Source organism: Mizuhopecten yessoensis, unplaced genomic scaffold, assembly GCF_002113885.1.
Source record: "Mizuhopecten yessoensis strain PY_sf001 unplaced genomic scaffold, ASM211388v2 scaffold716361, whole genome shotgun sequence".
Lineage (NCBI taxonomy): Eukaryota > Metazoa > Mollusca > Bivalvia > Pectinida > Pectinidae > Mizuhopecten > Mizuhopecten yessoensis.
In genome coordinates this window covers 1,998,193-2,022,980 of record NW_018480078.1, presented here as the reverse complement: position 1 = coordinate 2,022,980, position 24,788 = coordinate 1,998,193, and the positions used below count along the sequence as shown (strand labels likewise).

The 24,788-nt window shown below is 36.0% G+C and overlaps 1 protein-coding gene across 2 annotated transcripts; it reads right to left on the bottom strand.

Annotated features, from left to right (window-relative positions):
• Positions 1 to 451: 451 nt before the first annotated feature.
• On the bottom strand, positions 452 to 22,265 carry LOC110443893 (inner nuclear membrane protein Man1-like). 2 transcript variants are annotated; one of them, XM_021488342.1, is made up of 14 exons: positions 21,222 to 22,265; positions 20,655 to 20,695; positions 17,944 to 18,025; positions 15,587 to 15,645; positions 12,889 to 12,956; positions 12,301 to 12,440; positions 10,972 to 11,073; positions 9,921 to 10,023; positions 9,106 to 9,226; positions 7,603 to 7,639; positions 5,924 to 6,014; positions 4,639 to 4,744; positions 3,735 to 3,813; positions 452 to 2,696 (listed from the first exon to the last, which is right to left on the bottom strand). In XM_021488342.1, the coding sequence occupies exons 1-14, from the start codon at positions 22,252 to 22,254 to the stop codon at positions 2,545 to 2,547; spliced, it is 2,214 nt and encodes a 737-aa protein (XP_021344017.1). In that variant the 5' UTR covers positions 22,255 to 22,265; the 3' UTR covers positions 452 to 2,544. The 2 variants fall into 2 exon arrangements, with proteins under 2 accessions (XP_021344017.1, XP_021344018.1); XM_021488343.1 differs by lacking the exon at positions 452 to 2,696 and having other exon boundaries at positions 3,793 to 3,849.
• Between the last annotated feature and the right edge of the window lie 2,523 nt (positions 22,266 to 24,788).

The window sequence follows — 24,788 nt, the reverse complement described above, 5'->3', positions numbered from 1 at the left end:
AGGCACTTTTTCAAAGGCCTCCCCTCCATCAAATATTTAAACTGATTTAATCCATGGTAAACTGGATTTATTCCTGCACCAACATACTCGCTACATTAACTCATTCACCCCTGATGACACATTTGAATTCTTCCAATTCAAAGGTTGGAATAGTTTATTATGAAATTTCGGGGATGAATAAGTTAATACGGGTGCCTCAAACCTCCCAATATGATTAATTATAGAATAGCCCTCATCAAATATGTATTATACTTCCATGTTGGCTAGAAATGACAAGGCCCAGAGAGCCTGCATTATTCACCTTGATATTTAAACAATATTGTTTTCCTTTTACACAGTAAATACTTTTTTTCCATTTTGGGCCAACCATGGTGATCATCCTGGTAGCATGACTGTGTTCGTCTTTCAATGGATATTTGGTTATATGGTGGGGATCTCAACAGTTTCTAAGCTTTGACCCCTGACCAAGTCCCAATGGGGTTGACAGGACCCATGGAGTCCAGCAGTAATGTCAGCACGAGCATAGCATCTCGTAATGCATAGCAATTGTATATAGTCAAAGGGATGGGGGTCTAAACCATTTCCTTGTTATGACCCTGGGATAAATTTCCCAATTTCTAAATGTCTAAGCGAGGGTCACCACCTGAAGATGCTTCCAAACAAACTTAATCACTTAGTTCTAGAGGAGAAATTACTTAAATGGTACAATAACTGTGTTCTTATCTTATACCCACCTATTACATATTGGGTTATAGGGTGGGGATCTCAACCATTTTAGGGTTATAGGGTGGGGATCTCAACCATTTCTAAGTTTCAGTTTCTTTTTGGCCCTACCCCTCTATTTGTACCATTTTGAATTCCAAACACCAAAAAATGTTTCAATTATACATTTGTTTATGGTTGATATCAATCACAAAGCGCTGTAGCCGTTACTGATAGTGATATGGCCAAATTACCTCTTTTTGAACCTCCAAAACCTAATGTTATTTCAAGACAACTTCGTTGAAATTACATTCAGAGGCTCAAAAGAATTTGGTTGAAAGAAACGTTTGACAGATGTCAGATGTAGTGGTGTGGCATACGCTCACCTTGATCATTCGGAATAACAGAGCTAAAAACAAATATCAGGTAAAACTGTAAAGTACTTTGGATCAGTATCCTGCACCCCTGATAAGCATTTTTTTCAGATTGTGTTCATATTAGTATCTAACAGATTTGAGAATTAACTTATTCACCCCTGAAGACACATTTGAACTCTTCCAACTCAAAGGTTGGGAAAGTTCATTATGAAATTTCAGGGATGAATGAGTGAAAGCACTACACTGGCAATCTGATATCAAAAATTTCACATCACAGAGTTAAAATTCATTTAGTTTTATCAAATAAATCTTGAAAGTATTAGTTATTATACATAAAATGATGCAATTCAACAACAAATTAAATTTCTAAATGGCACTATCAATTCAGGCAATTTTATAATCTCAGATTAATCTAGCCCATAAAATCTAACTAAACTCTTTCTAAATGAATTTTAACCAAATTTCACCAAGTGGGGAGAATTTCTCTGCACAAACTTAAGTTTTGTTTGAATCGATTGCAAGTAAACAGTACAATGAAGAACATTTAAAAATGAATTAGTGAATACAATTATTACTGAAAACTAATTGTTGATGAATTAAAAGATATCTGTCAATTTTACATTTTTTTTACTCTGAAGTTCCACTTTCCAGACCAATTAATTTTACACATGTTCAGAGTTATATCTAATGAATTTTTCAAGAACCTCATAAACAAATATACAGTTGTAGAACTAGAAACCAAACAACAATAAGGGTAGTAACATTACAGGTAAGCAAGTATCACAAAGTCATTGTTAGTTATAGTCATTCTGTCTGTTAATACTTGGTATAGGACTTTTAAATGTTTTTAAATATTGAAAGTGGTTATCTCAAGTTTTCACTTTTTTTTCTACAATCAAAATTAAGGATAAAACCTGAATTTACACTCATATCTTGACAAAAGAAACAGACTTTTCCGAAAGCTCGTCAAGTAAGTTTTCAATTCCTGTTTGTGTTTATACCAAACTGATGAATCGTATTCCGAAAATTGTTCAAAACTTAATTCTGCTTTCGTTTACAGAAGCAATGCTGCAGCAAATCATTACGAAGATATTGTAAAACATTCTCCCCCACCCTAACCCCGAATATTGCAAAAAAAAAAGATCTCTTCAAATTTGAATCTAACGGATTATAACAGTCACTTTTAAAATTGTTGAACTTGTGCCGCCGCCAATGTCACTACCCAATGATAAATATAATGGCAAAAAAATCACATAGCAGATTACATCATTCACAAACTTATACATGCACAGTTAATATTTTTCTCTCTGAATTTTATTACATACAAGGCACTACTAATGTACAATGTACAATTTTATATCACTTGATCCTTCATCATTCTTAGTATGACAAACAATATTGATTTGTAGAAACAAATAAGATATATATATACAAGATGATATAGCACCACGGAGCACTTATGAGCCTATGTCATCTCGAGCAATGAGCGATGGTATGGGTGGGATAGTGATGCCATGCTGTTATTCGAGGGCAGCAGGGGCCTTGTATTTTTCTTAGACGTGGGAAAGCGATCGTGGTAAAGCTCCAGGCGCAGATATTTCACCGTCACAAGGCGACCTGCAGATAAAATCGGCACACAATTCATTAGGGATTTCAGCAAAAAGTGAAGAAATGCAATAATGTAGAATCAACAATCTTTAATCCAGGACCCATATATCAAATGAGAAGACAATATAAGGCACTATCAAGCCAGGAATACACTAAATAGAAAATTGAATATATAATGTATTTATCAATTATGGACTTTTGGCGAGGTTGATACGTTGTTATATAGACCTGTTTAGTGATATAGACCAAGCACACAGTCTGAGGTCAATATTTCTCTGTAACAATGTCCTCAATTTTTATATTACATATCATGTCAATCCAAATAGTGAAAATCATCGGTGCTTTTTTGAATGAAATATTTAAATTTAAAAACATGAGGTAAATATAGTCCCATTCAAGACAAAAAAAGAAATAGAAACCTGGGGTATTTATGGTTTATATTGGCGAACCGGAGACCAGGGATAAGCCAATTGGAATGGAGGAAAACAACGCCATACGTATACGTAATCTGTTATTGACACTCCTATAAACTATTTGTTCCATTTTTGTTGATATGGACCTAGGTCTGTAAGCCTTCGTCCATTATTATTCAATTAAATTCAAATAAATATGTAATGTAGAAATATAACCTCAGGTCAATCATTCGACGGTAAATCTGATTTACTACATCACTGGACAGGTAAATTTACTATACAACAGTGACCACAGGAAGTTTCACACATATGACTTAATACATATTTTTATTGTGAAAACTTGCTCATTACAAAATCAAATATGTCTCCTGGCAATAAATTGTCTCATGAACACTAAACTTTTAAATGTTATAGATCTCGCTAGGGAAAATGTTTCATACAAGTGTTCTTTTCAACGATATCACGCAATAATTTGAACAGTTACGCCCCCTTATTAACTGTGTGCCAGAAGCAACCGATAAAATATCAGTAGGCGTACGTATAGCCTATATGTAGATGATCAGAATCACTTCAATCCCAGTTTAACACTTCTGTGTAAGATACATCCAAGCGTTACAGGTCACTGTGTACTTACCGTCAAACCACCAGCCATGAAGTGAACGATACACCTGGTAGGCAGTCTCACAGCTGTTACACTTCATGTACACACAACCCTGTTAACAGACAACAAAGCTCATGTACACACAACCCTGTTAACAGACAACAAAGTTATACTGACGTCACAATCATAAATACATTTACTCAATCTAGTACACAGTGAAACTTGTCTTTATCAATATGTCAGAGATCATCTGCTCGGATATAAAACAGTATGTCAGTTAAGCCAAGTTTACAAGACACTTATCAATAGGGACTATTAACATTACAATTTACGATAGATCCTGCAGTCAGGTGTCCGTGAGGCCACGTTTCACTGTAACTTATGAAGGATAGCCCTTATGTGAAAGATTGTATCTAGCATTGAGAACAAAAAGGGCTGCCAACATACTAAAGGTTGTTGACAGTAAATCATGACGAATCAACCATTTATTGATCATCCACAGTAAATTATGAAGAAATGCTCATATTATGAACAACAAATCCGAGAATGTAATAGACAGTCACATTTGTCATAGCAACCAATGTTTTATTAGATCAGGAAGCTCAAATTTCTACAAAGCTGTCTTCGGCTCAAAATACATAACTGAGCAACTAATAGTAAATCTAGAACTATCAAATAAATTGTATTTGTTTCAGAGTTTTCATATATAAGTCATACACTGTGAAATGACTATTTTCATTCGGTTTTTAATTTCATTGATTTCGTGGGCAGTCTTCATCAAAGAATGTATAGGTCCAAAAAGTAATTACAAGTTTGATATAAAGCAATTCTCCAATTGAGTGGGTACTCGTAATCCACAAATTAATTTATGCATCACCCATATTTGCGATGAATATGATCTAATGTAGACAACAGAAGTTATATGTTTTCTACTAACCTGACTGGAGGCCCTGTCCACAAAGATATGTAGGATACCGGTGATTCCCTTACACTTTTCTAGTACAGCATCCTGGACATTCACATCCCAGTCGTCTGCAGTCTCTCTGTAAACACATAACAGCACAACTCACAATACTATCAGGAATGCTCTAATCAGAATAACATGGGGTGTCCATAAACAAGCTTATCCGAGTTCGGTGTACGTTTTCTGGTGATTGATCCGGCCATTAACTGTCATATGGCCCAAGGTTCGATTCAACAATTTCTGAATTACACCAAAAAATTCTATAAAACAAATAAAATGATGGGAATATGCTACCCAAAGTAATGTGTATCTGTTATTAAGGTCATAGTGTATTGATAAACGGAAATAGGAAGTACATCCCTAGTTGAAAATCCAATGTAGGGAGACAGTATCACAATTTCCGCATATTCTAATGTTTGATATTAAACTGATGAATATTGTATGTTTATTATTGACAGAACAGTGTGTCCTCTTAATATTAAAGTATTTCAAAGCAATCCAGGCATTAATTCAGGTGGTTTTTTTTATCAGAGTCACATGTGTCCATTTTTCTGTACTGCAGGAAACCGGCTACCTATTTCACTACTGTGAAGTTTTTCAAGAAAGATAACTCTTTACATGCAATTACTATGTGTACATGGTTTTATAATAAAATGTCAATTTTTAATCGTTTATAGATAATCAATTTTATAAAATTTCAGCATTTATTAAATTGATATACATTAATGCAATACTAATCTATGTCTGTATCATTTTTATTGATATTATTTTGCCAAAAATTGTTTCTTTCATTTATTTTTCAATATTCACTCCTTTTTACATAAATTTCCGTTTAAAATCCTTAAAATTCTGACAACCTATATTTTTTTTGTGGCAGAAAATTTTCTTTACTTCAAAGCAACATAACTACAAAATTTTAAGAAATTCTACTGAGAAATGTTGACACAATCCTATTACCTTAATGATAAAGTATTGACTGGGTGGTTTACGATGGATAAAGAATTCCGAAAGTACAGACAATATACTTTCGTCCAGTCAAATTTTTGCCCTTCCACAGTAAAATCCATTTTCGCCCAATATTAAATCTGCTCTTTACTTTTAGTTAGTATGTGTATTATGTGGTTTACAAATGTTCATTGTAATGATAAATTCGCCCTCATCACGGAGGGTGTAAAAGGTGTAAATTAAACTGGACCAAAAATTTCCCAGTATACAGTTGTGTATTTCATTCTGTACATGGCCACTGTGTTTCACTTACACATCAGCATCAAACATGTTGCGGATTTTCAGACACGGAGTTGGGCTATACTGGAGAGTGCTTCCTGCTGCTACCTTGTTCTCTCCAAAAGCTGAAATAATATTCAAAATGACAAACTTTTCTTTTCATCTTCTATATAGATTAAAATAAAAATTCCATGGAGGTAGATGTGTCACCTATTTAAGCTTCGGATGAACAATCGCATATTCCGTCTTTGCGTATTGCAGAGTTATCTTCTCTTGTGAGCAGGTATTGATTGTTACGTCATTGGTTTATGTGAGAAAATTCAGCGTTTTCTCAAAAATTGATGACGTTACTTTCACAAACAAGTGACGTAACAATCAATACCTGCTCCTCACAATACGCAAAGACGGAATAACATGAATTGATTTAATTTATTTGTGATGATTGAATAATAATCTGAATTACATTAACCATTATTGATCAAATCGGAACAGCCTCGTGAAATATTAGGCATCCTGCTTCAAGAGTAGAGTAATTTTATACCAGGCAAGATTTGTAGCAATCGAACCGTAATTCTTCGAGAGATATATTCTTAGATCCAACAGCAAATCAGACAGCAGCAGCCAATTCAGCTGAACATCAAATTGAATTAGGAATTTGAGTAGTGACTAAACCAGGCTAGTTTTACTGAAATTCTTCAAAAGACAGCAGCCAGAAACATGTATCTGTATAATTTCTAGCTGGCCGCTGGCAGCCATATTGAGTGAGGAATTGATTTTAAGAATTGATAAGAAGGAAGTTTTACGAAAATCAGAACATTCCTTGAAGAGGTATTGCACAAAATCACTTCAGGTGCAAAAATGTCATACCAAATTTCCTAACTTGCCTCAAAAACAAAAGAATTGAAAATATAATTCATACTGTAAGAATTTGCAAGAAGTTTAATGAAAATTCCTCCAAGAGTAATTGCAGGAAAACCAATGTACAGAAAATTACCCTGATGATACCAACAGTGAGCAATCTGTAAATGATTGACCTTATTCACAGGCCCAGTAGACAGTGGTCTGCACAAGGTAGGCCAACCAATACAGCCTTATGGATTTATGACTTGTTAAATGTTTCTTAAAGGTCCCTGTCCCACTGCACTGTAGTTTTTCCTATGTATATATAGTAACCTCCCTTTAACTTCCTTCAGGATCCCTGTCCCGCTGCACTGTGGTTTTTCCTATATATACAGTAACCTCCCTTTAACTTCCTTAAGGATCCCTGTCCCACTGCACTGTGTTTTTTCCAATGTACAGTAACCTCCCTTTAACTTCCGTTTGGATGTAACTGTAGCACAGTAGAGCCAGGACACTTCAAGTGACCAGGTAACTCAATCAGTTAGAACGATAGTATATCAATCTGAAGTCCAGGGTTGCTATCTCGGTCTGGCCCTGCTAAACCATTTACACTCAGAACACTGTTGTTTATTATATTTTGTTTATTTCATCTTATATTGTTTCTCATAAAAGTCTCAGTATGGTAAACAAAAGGTATGTTTTCTTTTCAGAAATGATTTATCGAGGCTATAGTCATGCCAAAAAAATAGTTTCCAGCACAAAGTTACAGTTTTCAGCAGTGGTACAGGGATCCCCAAATATTACAGTTTCAGTTCTAAATGGCAACCCTGTTTTTCTGGTAGATATCTATTAACAACACATTTATCCGCTTACCTTGGCCTTGCCAAACTTTTCCACAGCTTGAATTAGTCTGCAATACAAAAATTAAAACATTACACCAACTGAAAGGTTTTCAACTATTATAGATATCACTATCTTACTTGAGTTTGAGTATCATCCAGTAATACACACAAAAAAATAATTTAAAATTCCCCTGGAATTTTCAAATTTTATACCAAATAAACAATGATGTAATAACTGAAACTGTGGATTGCATTGTTGATTTTCTTAATCAACCTGTGACATTTTTAATAGAATGTACAGGAGAGTAACATATTTTACCTGTGGTAACTCAAGAGGAAAGAGGGTCAAATGATTTCTTCCTAAATTTTGCCTTTGAAAAAAAATGCTTCTATTCAGACAAAAGCCAGACTGAAACTACATATATACCTAAAAGGCATTGAAGTACCTGCATTGCATTTAATGTAGAGTGAAATAAATAAGTAATGTTCCTGGTAAATAATATGATATATTTACATGGACGCTTAACAGTATCTTTTGCTTATTATATCCTGCAGTAGATCTCAGAGGGATCTTGGCGCCAACCATTGTACCATCTTCATTAGTTCTATGTCGATTTGATCTTTTCTCTTCTTTTCTCTTAGCTGTTTGATTAGTGTGCCTGTCCGCTATCTTAATCAGTCTTTTTGATCGACCTCAAAAGCTAACATGCACAACTCAGGACCAAGGGCAAACTACATATCAAATTTGAGAAAAATTCCTCCAATAAATTCTGAGAAATAGCGATAACAAACTTAAACTGTAACAAGATGGCCGCCTGTTCGCATTTTTGTTTTCAGATCAGTCCAAAAATTTGATATGCATAACTAAAAAACAAAGAGGAACCTTTATATGAAATTTGAGAAAGATCCCTCAAAAACTTTTTGAGCAATAGGGCTAAAAATCTTTTACTCCCAAATTCAATATGACCACCCAGCTATCTTGGTTTCCCAATCATCATTAAAATTTGAAATGCGGAACTAGGAACCATGGGGAACCTTATGTGAAATTCGAGAAAGACTCCTCCTGAACATTCTGAGAAAAACGCTAACAAACTTTCTTTCTCAAATTCAAGATGGCTGCCTGTCAGCCATGTTTGTTTTGTGATCAGTCCCAAAACAGGATATGCATAACTAATGACCATGGGGAACCTTCATGTGAAATTTGAGAAAGATCCCTCCAGTACTTTCTGGAAAATAGTGTGAACAAACTTTAACTCTCAAATTCAAGATGGCTGCCTGTCGGCCATGTTATTGTTTTGTGATCAGTCCAAAAACAGAATATGCATAACTAAGGACCATGGGGAACCTTCATGTGAAATTTGAGAAAGATCCCTCCAGTACTTTCTGAGAAATAGCGCTAACCAGTATTGTTTAAGGACGGACGGAATGACGGACGCAGGGTGATTTGAATAGCTCACCATCTGATGATGGTAGGCTTATCAAAAAAGATGATTAAATTCTACCAATGGAAACCCAGATAGTTTACAGTACATACCGGTAGCCAACGCCAGACAATAAAGTCCTCCCCCTGTATATTCTGAGTCTCAACACGGATCCTGGACTCGTTGGCCTCAATGAACTTGACAGCTTTCTCCCACAGTGGAACCATCTGTTTCCTAGGTACACCCCAGAAATAGCATAAGTCATAATCTTCATTGCACAAATAAGAGTATTAACACATGAAATTTAAGGGTGTCGTGTTTCTTATTTTCACTTAATCTTAACACTCCATAACAGCACTTTTTGATCTTAATTTAGAATGCTGCATACATTTTTCTTTCTAAAAAAAGATTCAAAAAACAAATCACTGCATCTAAAGCTTATTATGATTTTCATTCCAATCTTATTTTAAATTATCATTGGTTATACTAACAAGACCATGTCAAAACCAAAGAACAGGATCTGAACACAAATCTAACCAGTTGGTGAAACAGAAAATATAGGGTAGGTTACAGTGACCTACATTATATAAAGTGGTGTTTATAGTGACCTACATTATATTAAGTGGTGTTTACAGTGACCTACATCATATTAAGTGGTGTAGTGCTTCTTAAGTATCCATATATTACCAGTAAGTTTTCTGACTGTATGACTTCTGACACATATTAAGAGTGCTGACTGTATGACTTCTGATATTAAGTCTGACTCAAGTCATTGAAGCAGTAACAAATAGGTCACAGAGACCTACATTTGATACATTGTTTAGTACTAGTGAGTAATCAACACATTAAGTCACTGTTGGACTTCCAATATTGTCCATTAGCAAGAGTGAACTGTAAATGGTAAGTTGTGTTGACAGAATCAACTGACCTCTGCGAAGGTGGGAGGAGCTGGTCACGGACATGCTGAACGGCCATGTAGGGCGGCTGACGACTGTCCTGTTCATTCATGTCGTAGTTCTCCTTCACCATGTCTAAAAATAGCATCCATGTGTGAATTAAGTATGTTCTAAAATAGCATCTCTGTATAAATCAACCTACTGCTCCTTATTTATGTCAAAGGCAATATCACTTGTAAACTTCCCTTTATATTTTACCTCACCTAAAATGAGGCCCAAAGGCCTTGAATTGCTCATTTGGCAAATTTTAAAAAGAGTCTATTCTATACTGATAAGTGCCCAGTTGTCCATGATGAGTGCCCAATGGAGACCGATATATTTGCCCTTTATTTTAATTACTGCTGATCTAAATCAACTTAGTAGTTTTCAAAGTAATGATTAATCTGACCCCTTTTGACCCCACCAGTCAGCTCTGTCATCTACATATAAGAGATGACCTTTTCTTAAGTTAATCAACTGTTTAGGCCCTTTAGTGCCCCTCATAATTTTTTATCACCATGGGCACTGAATGCTACCAACAAAATTCAGTTGAAGTCTGTCTATGAATTTGGAAAATGTCGCTTAAATCAAATCAACAAATTTGACCCCTTCTGCCCCTGCCCCTGCCCATATGTTCTTTATTGGTGCTAATTCCCTTACTAAAAATGCTACATAGTTTTACATAACTTGGATGATCTGGAAGATGTCATTTAAATCCAATTTGACAGCCATTTTGAGGGGTTTTGACCTTGCTCCTTGGCCTTAAGGCCAATCACACCCTTATTCTGCATCCCTTTTCCCCAATGTGCTAATGATGCCACCACCAAAAGTTGGTCAAGATCTGCTCTGTAGTTCAAAGGTTCAAAGGTTGGAATAGTCCATTATAAATGTTCAGGGGTGAATGAGTTAATGCAAACAACAACAGACAAAGCATCATGACATAAAATCTCCATACTACTTTACTTCGTACCAGGTGAGCTAAAAATAAATCAACTGTAATGATTACAACAGTAAGTACGAGATGTTCAGTATACAGAAACTTACCAATTATCTTCTCCACAATTCCGAAGACCTTTTTTCTCTCTTCCTCTTGAGCCTTCTGTCGATGTCTCAGTACTAGTACTCCAAACATCATCACCGCAAAACCTACAACCCCATATACAATATTCAGAATAAGATTCATCAGTTTGGTATGAATAATAAAGCCCAAGCTTGTTTTGAACACAAACAGGAATTGAAAACTTACCGCAAAACCTAAAACCACAAATATAAGTTTAAAATTCATGTATTTATTGTTTTAGGATAGATTTTATTTATAACCTGTCCATTCATACTATTTTTAAGAATATATTTATAAACTTTTCATTCCTACCATCTGTAAAAATAAATTGAAAAGAAAAGTGGCAGAATAATAAAACAGTAAGTTTTCACTTGGATAACTCACCATTGTACAAAGTAGATAAAGAAACTCAAAGGACTTTTTCTGGCTTAGAGTTATTTCCCTTGGAAACTGAAATGTTTTCATGTTTCATTTTGATACTGTGCATTTAAGAAACCAATCAAGTAACATTTCCAGGATGTAGGACCATGGGCAGTAGTAGACATAAGTGTGACTCCTGCAAATTTCTCGAATTTTTGCTGTTGTTATTTTATGGTTTCAAAATACTCCAATTTCAAACAAATGTAATTCTGTAACATGCATCCTGAAGGGTTTTTTTTCATATGAAATGCATATGCAGAAAAAAAACCTCACAAAATATTCATAGTTGTGCCAATGGAAATGATATGTTAGCTCAAAGAATGGTTCTCTTTACTTAAAGCAGATTAATTTTGCATTTTGCACAATAAAATAGCCATATAAATCCTGTTAGCATTTTGTGTAAAACTTTTAAACACAGAAGAGAAAAACATGGTGATTATTGAATCTCTATAGCTATAGACTCCATCAGCCTTAAAATTTCAAAAGAAAGAAAGAAAGTGAAGTGACATAAGAAATCATTTATAAAAGGCTGGAATACCCAATTTCTGTACAGATGTATTTAACCTGCCTACTAACCACCCTGTACATCTGGAGGAGCCATTCACCAGTAAAAAAACATTAGAGAGAAGGGCTGCAACAATATATCGTACTGTATTGCATCACGATACTTTCTTGTATATCGTATCAAATTGTTTTGTTTGCCTGTATCGTGATACACTAACAGTACTTAAATTATCAATTAATTTTTATCAAACTCCTTAAAAAGTGTTCTTTCATTTTATTAATCCTTCAGTAAAGATGTGGTCCTGGCACTGTGCAAAAGTACAAGAAATTATACAAAATACAAATATATATTGTTGCAGCCCTATTAGAGAGTTTAACATGAGCCTTACACATGAGTAACAGTACAACTCCCAGAATAATCTTGTACAGTGCTCCGTAGACTCTTGCCAAGAGGGACAGGTCTGGGTCAGTCTCCAAGTGGTCGATATCTTTCCAAGTTGAGGCAGGTGCATTCCCCTTAGTCAGCACCCTGTCAGATAGTTACACAAGATGATTTCAAACTGTTACAATATGACAACTGTCAACTTTTCATTATCATTACAGTTCATTACTATGAGAGTTAAGTTAATGATAATGGAAACAAAAATAATTTAGAAATCTGTCCATGCAAGTATATGCATTAGAAGTCTTAGTACAGAAATTCTTTCAACACTAGAAGTAAAGAATGTGTCTCAAATAAGTCATCTGTTCTATATACAAATTAACCAATGGTATATATCTATTATAATATGTCTACAGTGAAAATACACATATTGTAACAAGAATCGAGGAAATTGTGCTTTTCATGTTCAAATATGGATGATGACATGGAAATTTATGTAGTGAAGTGGAATTTTGATATTTGATATATTTGTGATCATCAATGTTTGTAACTTTGTAAAAATCAAAATCTTAAGACATAACAAAATATATATTACCGTATATTCCAGCGTGGGTTTTTCATGATCAGAGTCAAGGTTCCACTGAACATCTTTTCCTTGTTAAGCTTCAATGAGAATTTCAGACGAGTTTAATCATTAGTTACACACTTGATCGGCTGAATTGTATTTTACAACATCAGAGTGATACTGAGGAAATAAATACTGAATATTTTGGGGTTTTTTCCCATTGAAAACCTTATATTTATCGAACATGCCAGAACACAACGATATCTTGCACAATTGTGAAGTATGGGTGAAAATATCATAATATTTAGCCATAAGAGTGACACATATATAGTATTCAATGGGAAAACCACTAAATTTTCGACTTATTATATTTTTTAGATGCAGCAACCAAAATGTCACGATGAAATATTAGTGAATCAGCATTTAGTAGCGTCATAATATTTCTGAAAGGTCAAAACAAGCCATTCAGATTGATATGTCTCACCTGTGCCCTGCTTTGACCATCAATGCACATATCGGAATAAACTAAATTAAATGCAAAAACTTAATGCTGATGGAGATGCTGACAAAGTCAATGGACTATAAAAGGTAGGCCGCATCCAGCATTTGATGCATGGGTTGAGATGTACTATCTAAGATGCATCTATGGTCCAAGTTTGGTTGGTCTAGCACTCATTCTTTCAGTGAAACTAACTTAAACGAAACTAGAAAATGTCTGTTAGACATAAATGCCCCCCTTGCCATGTGAAATTAGTTTCAGTATTCTATAAAAGGTTACAACCACTTTGATCTTGATACCCTGAAACATGCACACACACAAGGTACGACACTTAAAGTTGATCAGTTGATTTTAATATTCATGTTTTTTTCTGTATGTTATTACCATCTCCATAACATATTGAACGAAGTTGCTAAGTGTTTAAATTGAATCAGTTGATGATTTTCTATATATAGCAACAGTGACCTTGGCCTTGACCTTGGAACCTTGAAACACAAGGATGTCAGAGGTATACCCATACTTGACCTATGTATAAAGTTTGACCAAAATCCGTGAAAGAATGAAGTTGCTAAGGGTTTAAATTGAATTAGTTGATGATTTTCTATATATATCAAGTGTGACCTTGGCCTTGACCTTGGATCCCTGAAACACAACAATGTCCAAAGTATACTCATACTTGACCTTTGTATAAAGTTTGACCAAAATCTGTATAAGAATGAAGTTGCTAAGTGTTTACATTAAATTGGGACGGGACGGGACGGGACGAGACGCGACGTGTGTTTACATTGAATCGGGACGCGACAGGACGGACATGGGCAACACTATATGCCTCCCCCATTTTATGGCGGGGGCATAAAAACTCAATGTTGACCCCACTGCCACCGCCTATGGAAAAGCAGCACTTTAGCTTCCGCTACTTCCTTGCTGCGAGACACTGAAATTAACGCTGGACCTTATATCTTTTATTTTTCTGAATACTGTTATTTAGGAGATAACCCTCTGGTTTAAACTTTGCGGTGGAATGTCATGATTATACTGTCATATTTTTTTTTAGTTTTAATAGTCACAAAGAGCGGGGTCAGTAAAATAGGTATTTGCTCATACTAAATGACGCCTAGCTGAAAAATAAATTTTAGTCATTATGGTTTTTTTTCTTCTAAAAATGGATCACTCTGCCATTGATGAATGATATCCATAACATTCACAGTGAGGCAGAAATATACTGACTTCTTTGGGTATCACCACTGTGCCTGATGTCATTAATAATCAATTTCATGACATGTCAGGGTCAGTAGAGGTCATTGACAAATTATTTAAACTGACCAATCAAGTAAGGTGTTACATCTCAAATGAATTAGAATTATAATACACTTGATAAAAGATTTGAGTTTCTAATCGATTCTGAGCACTGCATTTTGTTACGTATACAGCACAGACAAGTACTGATTGTAATGGGAGCCATAACGAAAGTCCCCATAAATACCCCAGCAGTCACAAATGGAAGTTGCAGAAGTGCTTGCCGTACAATTAAAAACCTACATACCAATTTTGACCAATCAGAAGCCAGTCTAATGGTGGCTATTTTGTCCAACCAAAGATGCAGAAGTGCCATTATACTAAACAACAAATTTAAGTGAATCCATTCAATATCAATTTTCAACCAATCATAGGGTGCAGCAGCTATGTTGGATAACCGATTGAAAAACAAAAGTCAGTGGCACACCAATTTCCATTCATTACCACTCATGTAAAACCTTGTTACGTTCTACCCAATAGTTTTCAAGAAAAGTGGCAGAGAAAAGTGGAAGAAAATAATAAAAAACAGAGCAAAAACTACAAGTACCCAAAATCTTTTTGGTGACTTAATAATATCACAGGGAAAGACAGAAGGAGAAAGGGTAAGGAGTAGGGAGAGGAGAGAGGAGAAGGCAGAAAAGGAAGGAGAAAGGGAAGGGAAGAGGAGAAAAGGGAAGGGTTGGGGAAATAGGGAGAAGGAGTAGTTGCGGAATATGATTTAGATTTTTAAGTATCGAAAAAGATCATCTTTTTTAATGGAAACATGCAATTTGGTGGTATTAATAATATGGGGAAAACAGAATATGTAAACTAAAGCCAAGATTTTTACAGGTGGAAAATAAGTTGTTTTGTTGATCATCACAATATGCTAAAAGTTGTATATATATATATGAACAAAGAAACAAAAAGCATCTAGAATCAGATATGTAATACCTCCTGGATTTCCTTTTTAGCTTCTTCAACAGTGCAGCTTAGGTGGTTTTCATCATCTCCTTAAAAAAAGATTATTGCAATTCTTTTCAAAATAAAATACACAGTCACATAAAAACTAATTATTAAAGTTCATATTACAAATAGAACATGTTCTACTTCTTGAGATTTCCACTCAACAAATAGTATACGCTATCTAAATACTAATGTACTCACTTCAATCTTGTATACTCTGCATAGTCGTCAGCCTCTAGACAGACACCAGTCAATAGTTCATTACTATCATATTAGTATTGTTATTGGAATACCAGGAAACTTTTGCTCAGTCAAATTCCCCTCCCCCCCCCCCCCCCCCCCCCCTTCACTGGTAGAATCCATATTTGCTCAGTGCTAATTAGGCCCTTAAAGGGACAATTTAGTGAATTACGGTTTTTTTATAGCCTTGTCAAAAAATTCTTCATTATTATGTAGTTTGATACTCCTTATGAACGATTCATGTCAAGAAACTGACAGGAGACAATGTTTTCTTGGCGTTTTTAATCAGTAATGAAGACAGCTTTAACTGTATGTTTTAGCGGCAGCTGACGGTGAATTTCTAGCTAGCTTACAAAATCTCTTTCCAGTAGAGGAGACAAAAGGTAACTTTTTGCTTTATTCACCTAGCCTCTCTGGAATACAAACACATGCATTTATTCTGGATCAAAATCGTCTTCCAACAATATCTCACACATCAATATAAATGAGTGATCTATTTTACGTTTAAACCTATTGATATCATACTTTTTGAGGTTTGAAATTCTCCCTGAGGCACCCTCTCAGAGTGTGCATGCTCTAATTGAACCTGTTCGTTTTTATTCAAATCCAAATGTGAACAGAACTATCTGATTAGAGGTATATCTTATAATACTTATAAGTTTTATTTGCGATGTATTGTGTAAATTCAAGAATGTGTTATGTGTGAACTCAGACTAATAACTGACACTGCGTTATCGGTCAACAGCGTAGTTTTGTACATGTTCACTCTTTGCTGAAAGGCCCAGATATTGCGCTATTTCGGTCGTAGCTATTTTTATCACCGGGTTTCCCAAAAGATGAAACTGACCACACTGGACATTGGCTTCAGGTCATGTCATTATCAACTAACTACGTAAACTTTCGTTAGGAGATATATTTTCAAGTTGTCATTTGACTAAATAGCCCCCTTTAACCTGTTATTCCTGTGTATAGAACGTTGTGTCCTTACTTTCAATGTCCTGGTAAAGTTACTTCCTGTAGTGGTGAACAATGTATCAAAACTCTCTACAATTCATAGCTAACTGAGCTTGTAAATCAAAATGAATATAAATACATCTGTAGTCCAACTCATCAGTGATCTCTGTACAGGTATACACACATCCTCGATATCCCAGGGGTTACGCTCTCTTTAGTTCTATGCACCCCTGGAATATATCATAGCAAAATTTAAGGCCAGCAGCTAGCTATTTGATGGGTCTCCAATTTAAAAACCTGACCAATCGCTAGGCTGATACCTGTCCTTCAAAGATACAGAGGCGAGACACTTGACTTCAAAGCCAGTCAATGAAACGTTATGTTCAGACTAGTCTTCTTGTCTCACCCACAAGGCATATAGTGCACACTGAGCCTTCAATTTTGCTATGACATATTCCAGGGGTGCAGAGAGCAAAAGTGAGAGTATAGAGGATCTTGGGGTTATGTCGTCATGATATGACATGAAATTAATGCAGGTCAGCTTGAAGACCATTCCGAGAAATGGGGGGTGTTAAAGTTGGGGACTTCGTTGTGATATTTTGTAAAATCAACGTAGCCGATGGTGGATTATGTCAAAGCAACAAGATTGTGATACATGCAGGTTTTTTTAACTTTATTTACTTTCTTAATACTGGTGGCTGTAGGTTTTCATTGTTTAGCTATTTTAAATCTTATTTAATGCTGTCATCTTGATTAAACTTCTTTTTCTTCTATCATCTACTTTCTGCGGTATTTGCAATGCTCGTACTGTCTGTTGTCCCATATGATAAAAAAAATGACAATGTCAATCGAACCGCGGATTCGTCGAATACCATGTATTCCTCACACTATTGATCTGGACCCCACGAGTTCGTGTTAGCGGGGTTTTACTGTACAGTGATCAGAAACTACATGCACCATGCACAAATTGTTATCATTCTTTAAATTGAGCACATACTGATAGAAATTATCTACGGGTGAGCCATGTCAACTCATTTAAGTTTGCACACTTTAATAGATGACAATGTTACACTAAAATTGTCTTTCCCTTCACGAAATATATTCGTAATGTTGACAGGAATAAACCTAATACTGCCTTTAACAGCACTCACCTGTCTTTGATTTCAAATAGGTTTCCAAAATGTCAACCAATGCCAATGCACTTTCTGCCTCTTGGTTCGAGTAACACCCCTCCTGTAATAAATCAAATGGAAGGCTTAAATGATGCAGCATCTCAGAAAACTATCACCATGTAAGGTTGGACATGTATGTACATTTTTTTATCCTACTTTTATCTTCTGACATTTTGTGAGATAGCAGCTTTTAAATATATAATTTATAACTCAAACAAAATAGAATGTCTAACTTTTTGTCTATACATTTGAAAAACATCTCTTCAATGATGCCTTTAAATCGAATGCAATGGACTACACAGTATTATCATGTGCATATTTTGTTGTTGTTTCATTAGATATTATGGTATACAGCTGGCAAATGTACTGTCTAGATCGGTTACCTGTATATGAAAAGCTGTACTGGGATTGTTAATTCAACAAAGATAGCAATAATATAAGAAAACAAAGATCCGAATTCATGCATTTGTGATCAAATCACAGTTGATGAAAATGATAACTAAAACTGTCTTCGATCAAGTTCGCAATTCAGGGCAACTTGATCCAGGACTAACAAGAAGATGCTGTCATCGATATCTCTCCCGCTCGCAGTGCCAGAGTCTTTAAAAATATGTAGGGTAATTATATGAAGGTCAAAATCAGCATCCACAATATGCATTCAATGATCATGAACAACCCTAGATACACAATTGATGCAAGTTTAATCAACATTGCACTTGTAGTAGGCAAGATACAGATGAGAGCAATTCTTTACCTGCAGAGGCATGGACAGATGGATGTGCGACGGACCCCATTTCTGTATCCCCGCCAATTCGTTGAACGGGGGGTAATGATAAAGATTCAACCTTGTGATTAATACTATAAATCACCTGAACAATGTTTCACTGCTGATTTTAAGGAGATTTTTCCATTTCCTGTATTTTGTGAAATATAAGGCCAAAAAAACCCAGTATGTTTCAGGTACCCCATAGCTATTTCATAGACAGGTATCAAACCAAATTTAAATCACATATTATTTAAAACACCAAAAAATAGTATAAACAAGAGGCCCAGTATCGCTCACATGTTAGCAAAATTAAAGTGATAATAGCCAGGTGTTACTGGAAGTGTACATGTATTACATGGTTAGTCAGGGGTTATATTTATATGCAATTGGACAAAATCTGGTCATTCCTAAAGTAAATGGAGGATTTCGTAGAATTTGCAATGTTTCCCCTATAGGGCCCCGCCCTGGGGGTCAGACCCATCGTTGATACAAAATTATGTCCCCTTCACCCAAGGATGCTTTAGACCAAATATGGACATAATCCTGTCATAAAAATTTAATCAAAATCCTGTCATTCCTACAGAAAAAGAAGGATTTTGAAAAATTTGCTATGTTTCCCCTATTGGGCCCCGCCCCTCAGGCCCAAAGGGGTTCAAACCCACCATGTATACAAAACTAATTAACCTTCCTAATAGAATGCTTCAGTTCAAATTTGGTCAAAATACCTTCATCCCAACGGAAGGATATTAAACCTATTCCTCTATATCTCTTATTGGGCCCTGCCTCTCTGCCCTCAGGGGGGTCAGACCCACCATTCATACAAAATTGGTTCCCCTTCACCCAAGGGTGCTTCATAATAAATTTGGACAAATCCTGTCATTCCTACAGAAAAAAAAAGGATTTTGAAGAATTTGCTGTTTCCCCTATTGGGTCACACTCCTCTGCCCCAGGGGGCGACATTCACTGTTTATACAAAATTGAGTGCCCTTGGCCGAAGGTAACTCCAGACTAAATTAGAATAAAATCCCTTTATCCCTACGATAGGAGAAAAATTTTAAAGGTTTAAGCACTATTTCTCCTATTGGGCCACGCCCCTCTGCCCCCAGGAGGGCTACACCCACCATTTATACTTATTGAGTCCCCTTGGCCCAAGGATGCTCCAGACGAAATTAGAATAAAATCCCTTAACCCTTTAACCCCTATGTAACTTAAGTAGACTCTACCATGTATTGATATGGATGAATCCATTATGGTCTACAGTGGTGAAAGGGTTAATACCTACGGTAGAGGGATTTTAAAGGTTTTACCACTATTGGGCCCCACCCCTCTGCCCCCAGGTGGGCCACACCCACCATTTATACAAAATAAAGTCCCCTTGGCCCAAGGATACTCCAGTCTAAATAAGAATAAAATCCCTCAATCTCTACGATAGGAGAAGGATTTTAAAGCTTTTACCTCTATTTCCTTATTGGGCCCGCCTCTCTGCCCCAAGGGGTGCCACACCCACTATTTAAACAAAATTAAGTCCCCTTGGCCCAAGGATGATCCTGACTAAATTAGAATAAAATCCCTTAAACCTTACGGTAGAAGAAGGATTTTTAAGGTTTACCTATATTTACCTTATTGGGCCCCACCCCTCTGGCCCCAGGGGGCCACACCCACTATTTATACAAAATTGAGTCCCTTGGCCTTAGGATGTTCTAGACCAAAACTAGTCAAAATCTACTTGGCTGTTCAGGACTAGTAGCGTTTTAAAGGAAAAGTTGACAGACGGACGACGGACGCTGCAGTATGGCATAAGCTCACCATGGTCCTTCGGACCAGGTGAGCTAAAAATGTTACTGAAACCTTAATTTCTTTTTGCCTAAACAACATGCATTTGCAGGTACAGTTAATATACAGTTAACTATGCTTTAGTACTTACCTCTTGACTATTGTCCTTGCATAATGGTAGCTGGACAAAACCTGTAAAATGTATAAATAAAAGATGTATCAATTCCATTAAATTGAAGCTTCCAAAAAGGCTTTTGTGTACTTTTAATTTTTCCTCTGAACCCATTAATTTTTTTAACAAAAAAAATATACCATTGATTAATGGTAGAATTATTTTTCAGTTACAGAACATGTCTTAGGCCATTAATAATGAAATATTAGATTGCCTAAAACCTGACCTGGGATTCTAAATTAGAGTAGGTAGGGAAAACATATCTTGTGTTACAAATGACTTTTTTCGTAATAGAACAGAGTTTTGATGGGTCATATACCCAATGTTTAAAAGATGCATGTAAACTTTTCCAACATTTAGCTTTGGCTGAGTTAATAAACAACAAAATCTAAATAGGGATTTTAACTTTGGATTGATAGGTAGAGAATATTTTCTTATTTTTGATATTTATGATTTTAAATGATCTCTCCAAAATATTTTTTTCAGAATTGTTGTATACTTTGACATTGATAATGTACACGGTTAGGCACTACCAAACTTTCTTACCATTTTCATCAGTAATGCTGAAGACACCACTGATTCCGTGAAGGAGATCACTTCGCATATAAATATATAACATTCCCAGGGAGGCAAAGAATACTGCCACAATAATGAGAATCAATGTGGAAACATAACTTGCGACTTGTGGTTTCATTTTTTGTGAATCTTCATGTGTTTTGAAACCATATTGTCTAATTTCTTCCTCCGTAAAAGAATTTACATGATTTGTTGTTTTGCTACTCTTTTTTGTTTGCGATGTAGTTGTTTTACTAGAGTTATTCTTGGTGACTTCATGTCGATTACGAAGTCTGTTTGAAAATCTAGTATTGTAGTCTCTGGTGTCATTCACAAATTCCTCCTCATCTGCATCATCGTCCTCTTCCTCCTCATTTCTTGTTGCACTGTCAGCGACAGGAAATGTTGTGTTCATCGACTGGTTAACTACCTCATACATACTTTCTTCAGCGTCGGTGTCCGAGAAGTCACCTTTGAAATCATACGAATCCTCTTCATCTTGAGCATTTCTTTGGTTCTTCCATCCTTTTGCTTTGGAGTTGGAGCTTGTGTTTGCAGTGTCCGAGAAAGGGGTGAGATCGGGGTATAATCTAGATGCACCTGATGGACCCGGTGTGTTCGACAGCGAGTTGTTAACGACATGCTGATCTTTAGCACTGGTTATGCTTCGTCGAGATCTGAAATTTGTTCTTTTTGTACTAGGCGACATTTCTATAGTATCTGTAGTACTAGAGTATGCGGATGTGTTCTGTCTAAGGGGTTTCCTACCCGGCAATCGACTTGCAGTAGTTGGCGCCGCAACGTCTTCAATTTCGCTTTCATCTTCGGAACTGAACTCCACGTTCTGTTTTTTACGTGAATTTGTTGTCTTTTTCAGCTTGTTTGCAATATTTTCTCGTGCCCTTAGATGGTTTAGTTTCTTGACTAATATGGGCCTCTTCTTTCTGTCGATAGGTTGTTTTACTTCTTCTCCTAATCGACTCAATTCTTCCACAAGTTCAATATCCGACAACTTGTCCGCCATGACTGCGGTAAGTAACCGGAAACAGGAAAAGGATATTTTGACCTGCGCAGAGAAAATGAGGTCGGGCACTCTCTTCCTATTTCGCGGGAAAAGTTAGAAATTCGAAATAGAACGATACGCTACCTTACGCCTCTTTTAGGTACTGTTAATCTGCGCAATTTACTACTTCTCAGTATTGAAAAGAAGAAGTGCTGTTTAGAACTACGTATCCCCCATCCCCTGCTAATATTGTATTGAATATGACAATTTATCATATTCATTAATTAAACACATAAACACCCTGACACTTAAACTATAAAATATACATGCCCCAAGTCAGGAACCGTTACATTAGTGCATTTCTCATTTATTTTAGTTTTTTTAGCAAAAAAAAAGTCCAAAAAATACATTTCATTCTACGCCCCATTTTTCAAATATCCTAGAAACGCCCATGAGAACTGTCCAGGGAATAGGCCTAATCGTGCGCTTTGCTAAAAACATGTACATGGAATGACCTTTGGGGGAATGTTATAGTGGGATTAGCCTGCATAGACATTAGAAGCTACCCTTATGATGTTCTTTGTTTTATTAGCTAATAGTGGAGAGTCATTCACTCAGTTATGAAAAATAAGCCAATCAGAAGGGCGGAGATGATGTTCGTTCACACAATGACTAGTGAATAAATGAAATTCCCTACCCGAGGTTTGTTTGAATACCCTCTGGAATTTTTTTTGTAGAGTGAACATTGGAGTGACGTCACATAAATGACCAGCATTAACCAATCGTTTTATAAAGTTAGTTTGACCACGGACTCTGTGGTTTAATTCTGAACGCAGGCATATGTGTCTACATATCAATAAGTGCCGTGGAACTATGATGCACGATCATGCCGCGGGAAGATGACGTCGCAAAGTAGTGAGTATTCATGACGTCATAATTAGAAGATTTCGGGGTGTTAACACCTAATGGATGACTCGAAATTGTTTGCGAATTCCTAGCACGTTTATCCAATGAGTCGGAAGCCTAGATAGTGGCGGTGGTAGAAAGATAGATCCCAATACCAATTAACATGTGTTGAACAATGACGCTGGGGACCGGAAATGACATAATTCAGGAGTACACCATTAGACAAAACTAAAAACGAAATACCAAATGGCTGTAAAACATGTTTGACTGTGATGTTAAAGCTCATTACCCATAACTTTATTTCATATGTTGAACTTTGACCCTCAAGCGTGATCCCAAATTTTAATTTTCCTGGGTTGTTTCCTTCAACTATTATTATTTTCTAAACCATATTCAGAGGAGACTTCATTTTATTGAAACCCTGTTAAGATAAAGTGCATCTTCTTATTGAATTTTCGCAACAACGGATTTTAAGCAAAAAAAAAAAAACATGAGTGCTTTAGGTGTGACACCTAAGATGTTCCTGCGGACCCTACAAAGTGTATCATTAGTCAGGTTAAGGTCACAGCTTCTTTTCAAAATGTAGCTTATTCCGATTCTTGCAGTCTCACCCTATTCTTGACAAATGAATAGCCATTGTAATGTGTGAAATTGTATTGTAAAATTATATTTGAAGCATAATACTGATCCATGAAAATTGAAAATTTAAATTTAAATGAAGTTATTTGCCTACCGACCTTCCCTATTTTTTCAGGCATGTTACCCGAAACACATGTTTTTTTTTGGGCCTTACAACAATGTTAATTTCATTTTAAAAAGTGTGTGTGTGTTGGGGGGGGGGGGGGGGGGGGAACTTCAGGTAATGCATTCGGTAAATATAGAATATAAGACATCATTGTTACTATCGTCTAATTATCTATTTTGAAAATAGACATTTTACTCTTTAATGCATTATTAAAACCTTTTAACATCATTATTTTCATATTAAAACCCTTATGTGCTTATAGCTTCCGCATTTCTTGATCAAGACTACAATGTCAGAAATATGGAATAAAAAAACTCCTTCCCTGTTTATAAATAGACGTTCATAACGTTCTAGTGCGAAGACCGTTGTTGTTTTTATCCCGCGAGAAATCGATTACCAGTGATTTCCCGCTATTTTTCTGACACAATTTAATCGCCAGTTCCAGCGTCCTGCAACAATACCACTATGTAATACCGACTGTGTAATGTTAAATATTGGTCTTGGCTGTTTAATGTATATAACCTACAAACAAGGGGTATGAGTCATCCTTTCCGCGAGCTCTGGCGCTGTTACAGCGTTAGGGAAAGAGACATGCTTCTATGTGTTCCGGAGAAACTCCGGGAACGGAGCCTGGAAATTACTAATAAATTATAGAAATTAGCTCATGCATGAGTCATCGTACGTGAACAGTGCTAACCACGTAACAAAGTGTACATGTTGTATATTTCGATGACAATGGACTAAGGATTATTATATTCGATGACAGCGACTGTTTCCGAGGATTTGGCTGACGAAGACTTGATCCGAGTTGAATCAAGCTGGAAAATGATCATGGGTAGTTTGGAAACGGTGCGTGACAGAGCGATCTCACTTCTAACTTTTTTTGTACGGAAAAGGCCACAGT

Excerpts from the sequence above, each read along its gene's own strand:
- LOC110443893 (XM_021488342.1), bottom strand. The coding sequence starts at position 22,254 with ATGGCGGACAAGTTGTCGGATATTGAACTTGTGGAAGAATTGAGTCGA. Across the intron at positions 15,646-17,943 it reads CTATTTGAAATCAAAGACAG|GAGATGATGAAAACCACCTA; the intron begins GTGAGTGCTGTT and ends TCTTTTTTTAAG. Across the intron at positions 9,227-9,920 it reads CTCCTCCCACCTTCGCAGAG|GAAACAGATGGTTCCACTGT; the intron begins GTCAGTTGATTC and ends GGGTGTACCTAG.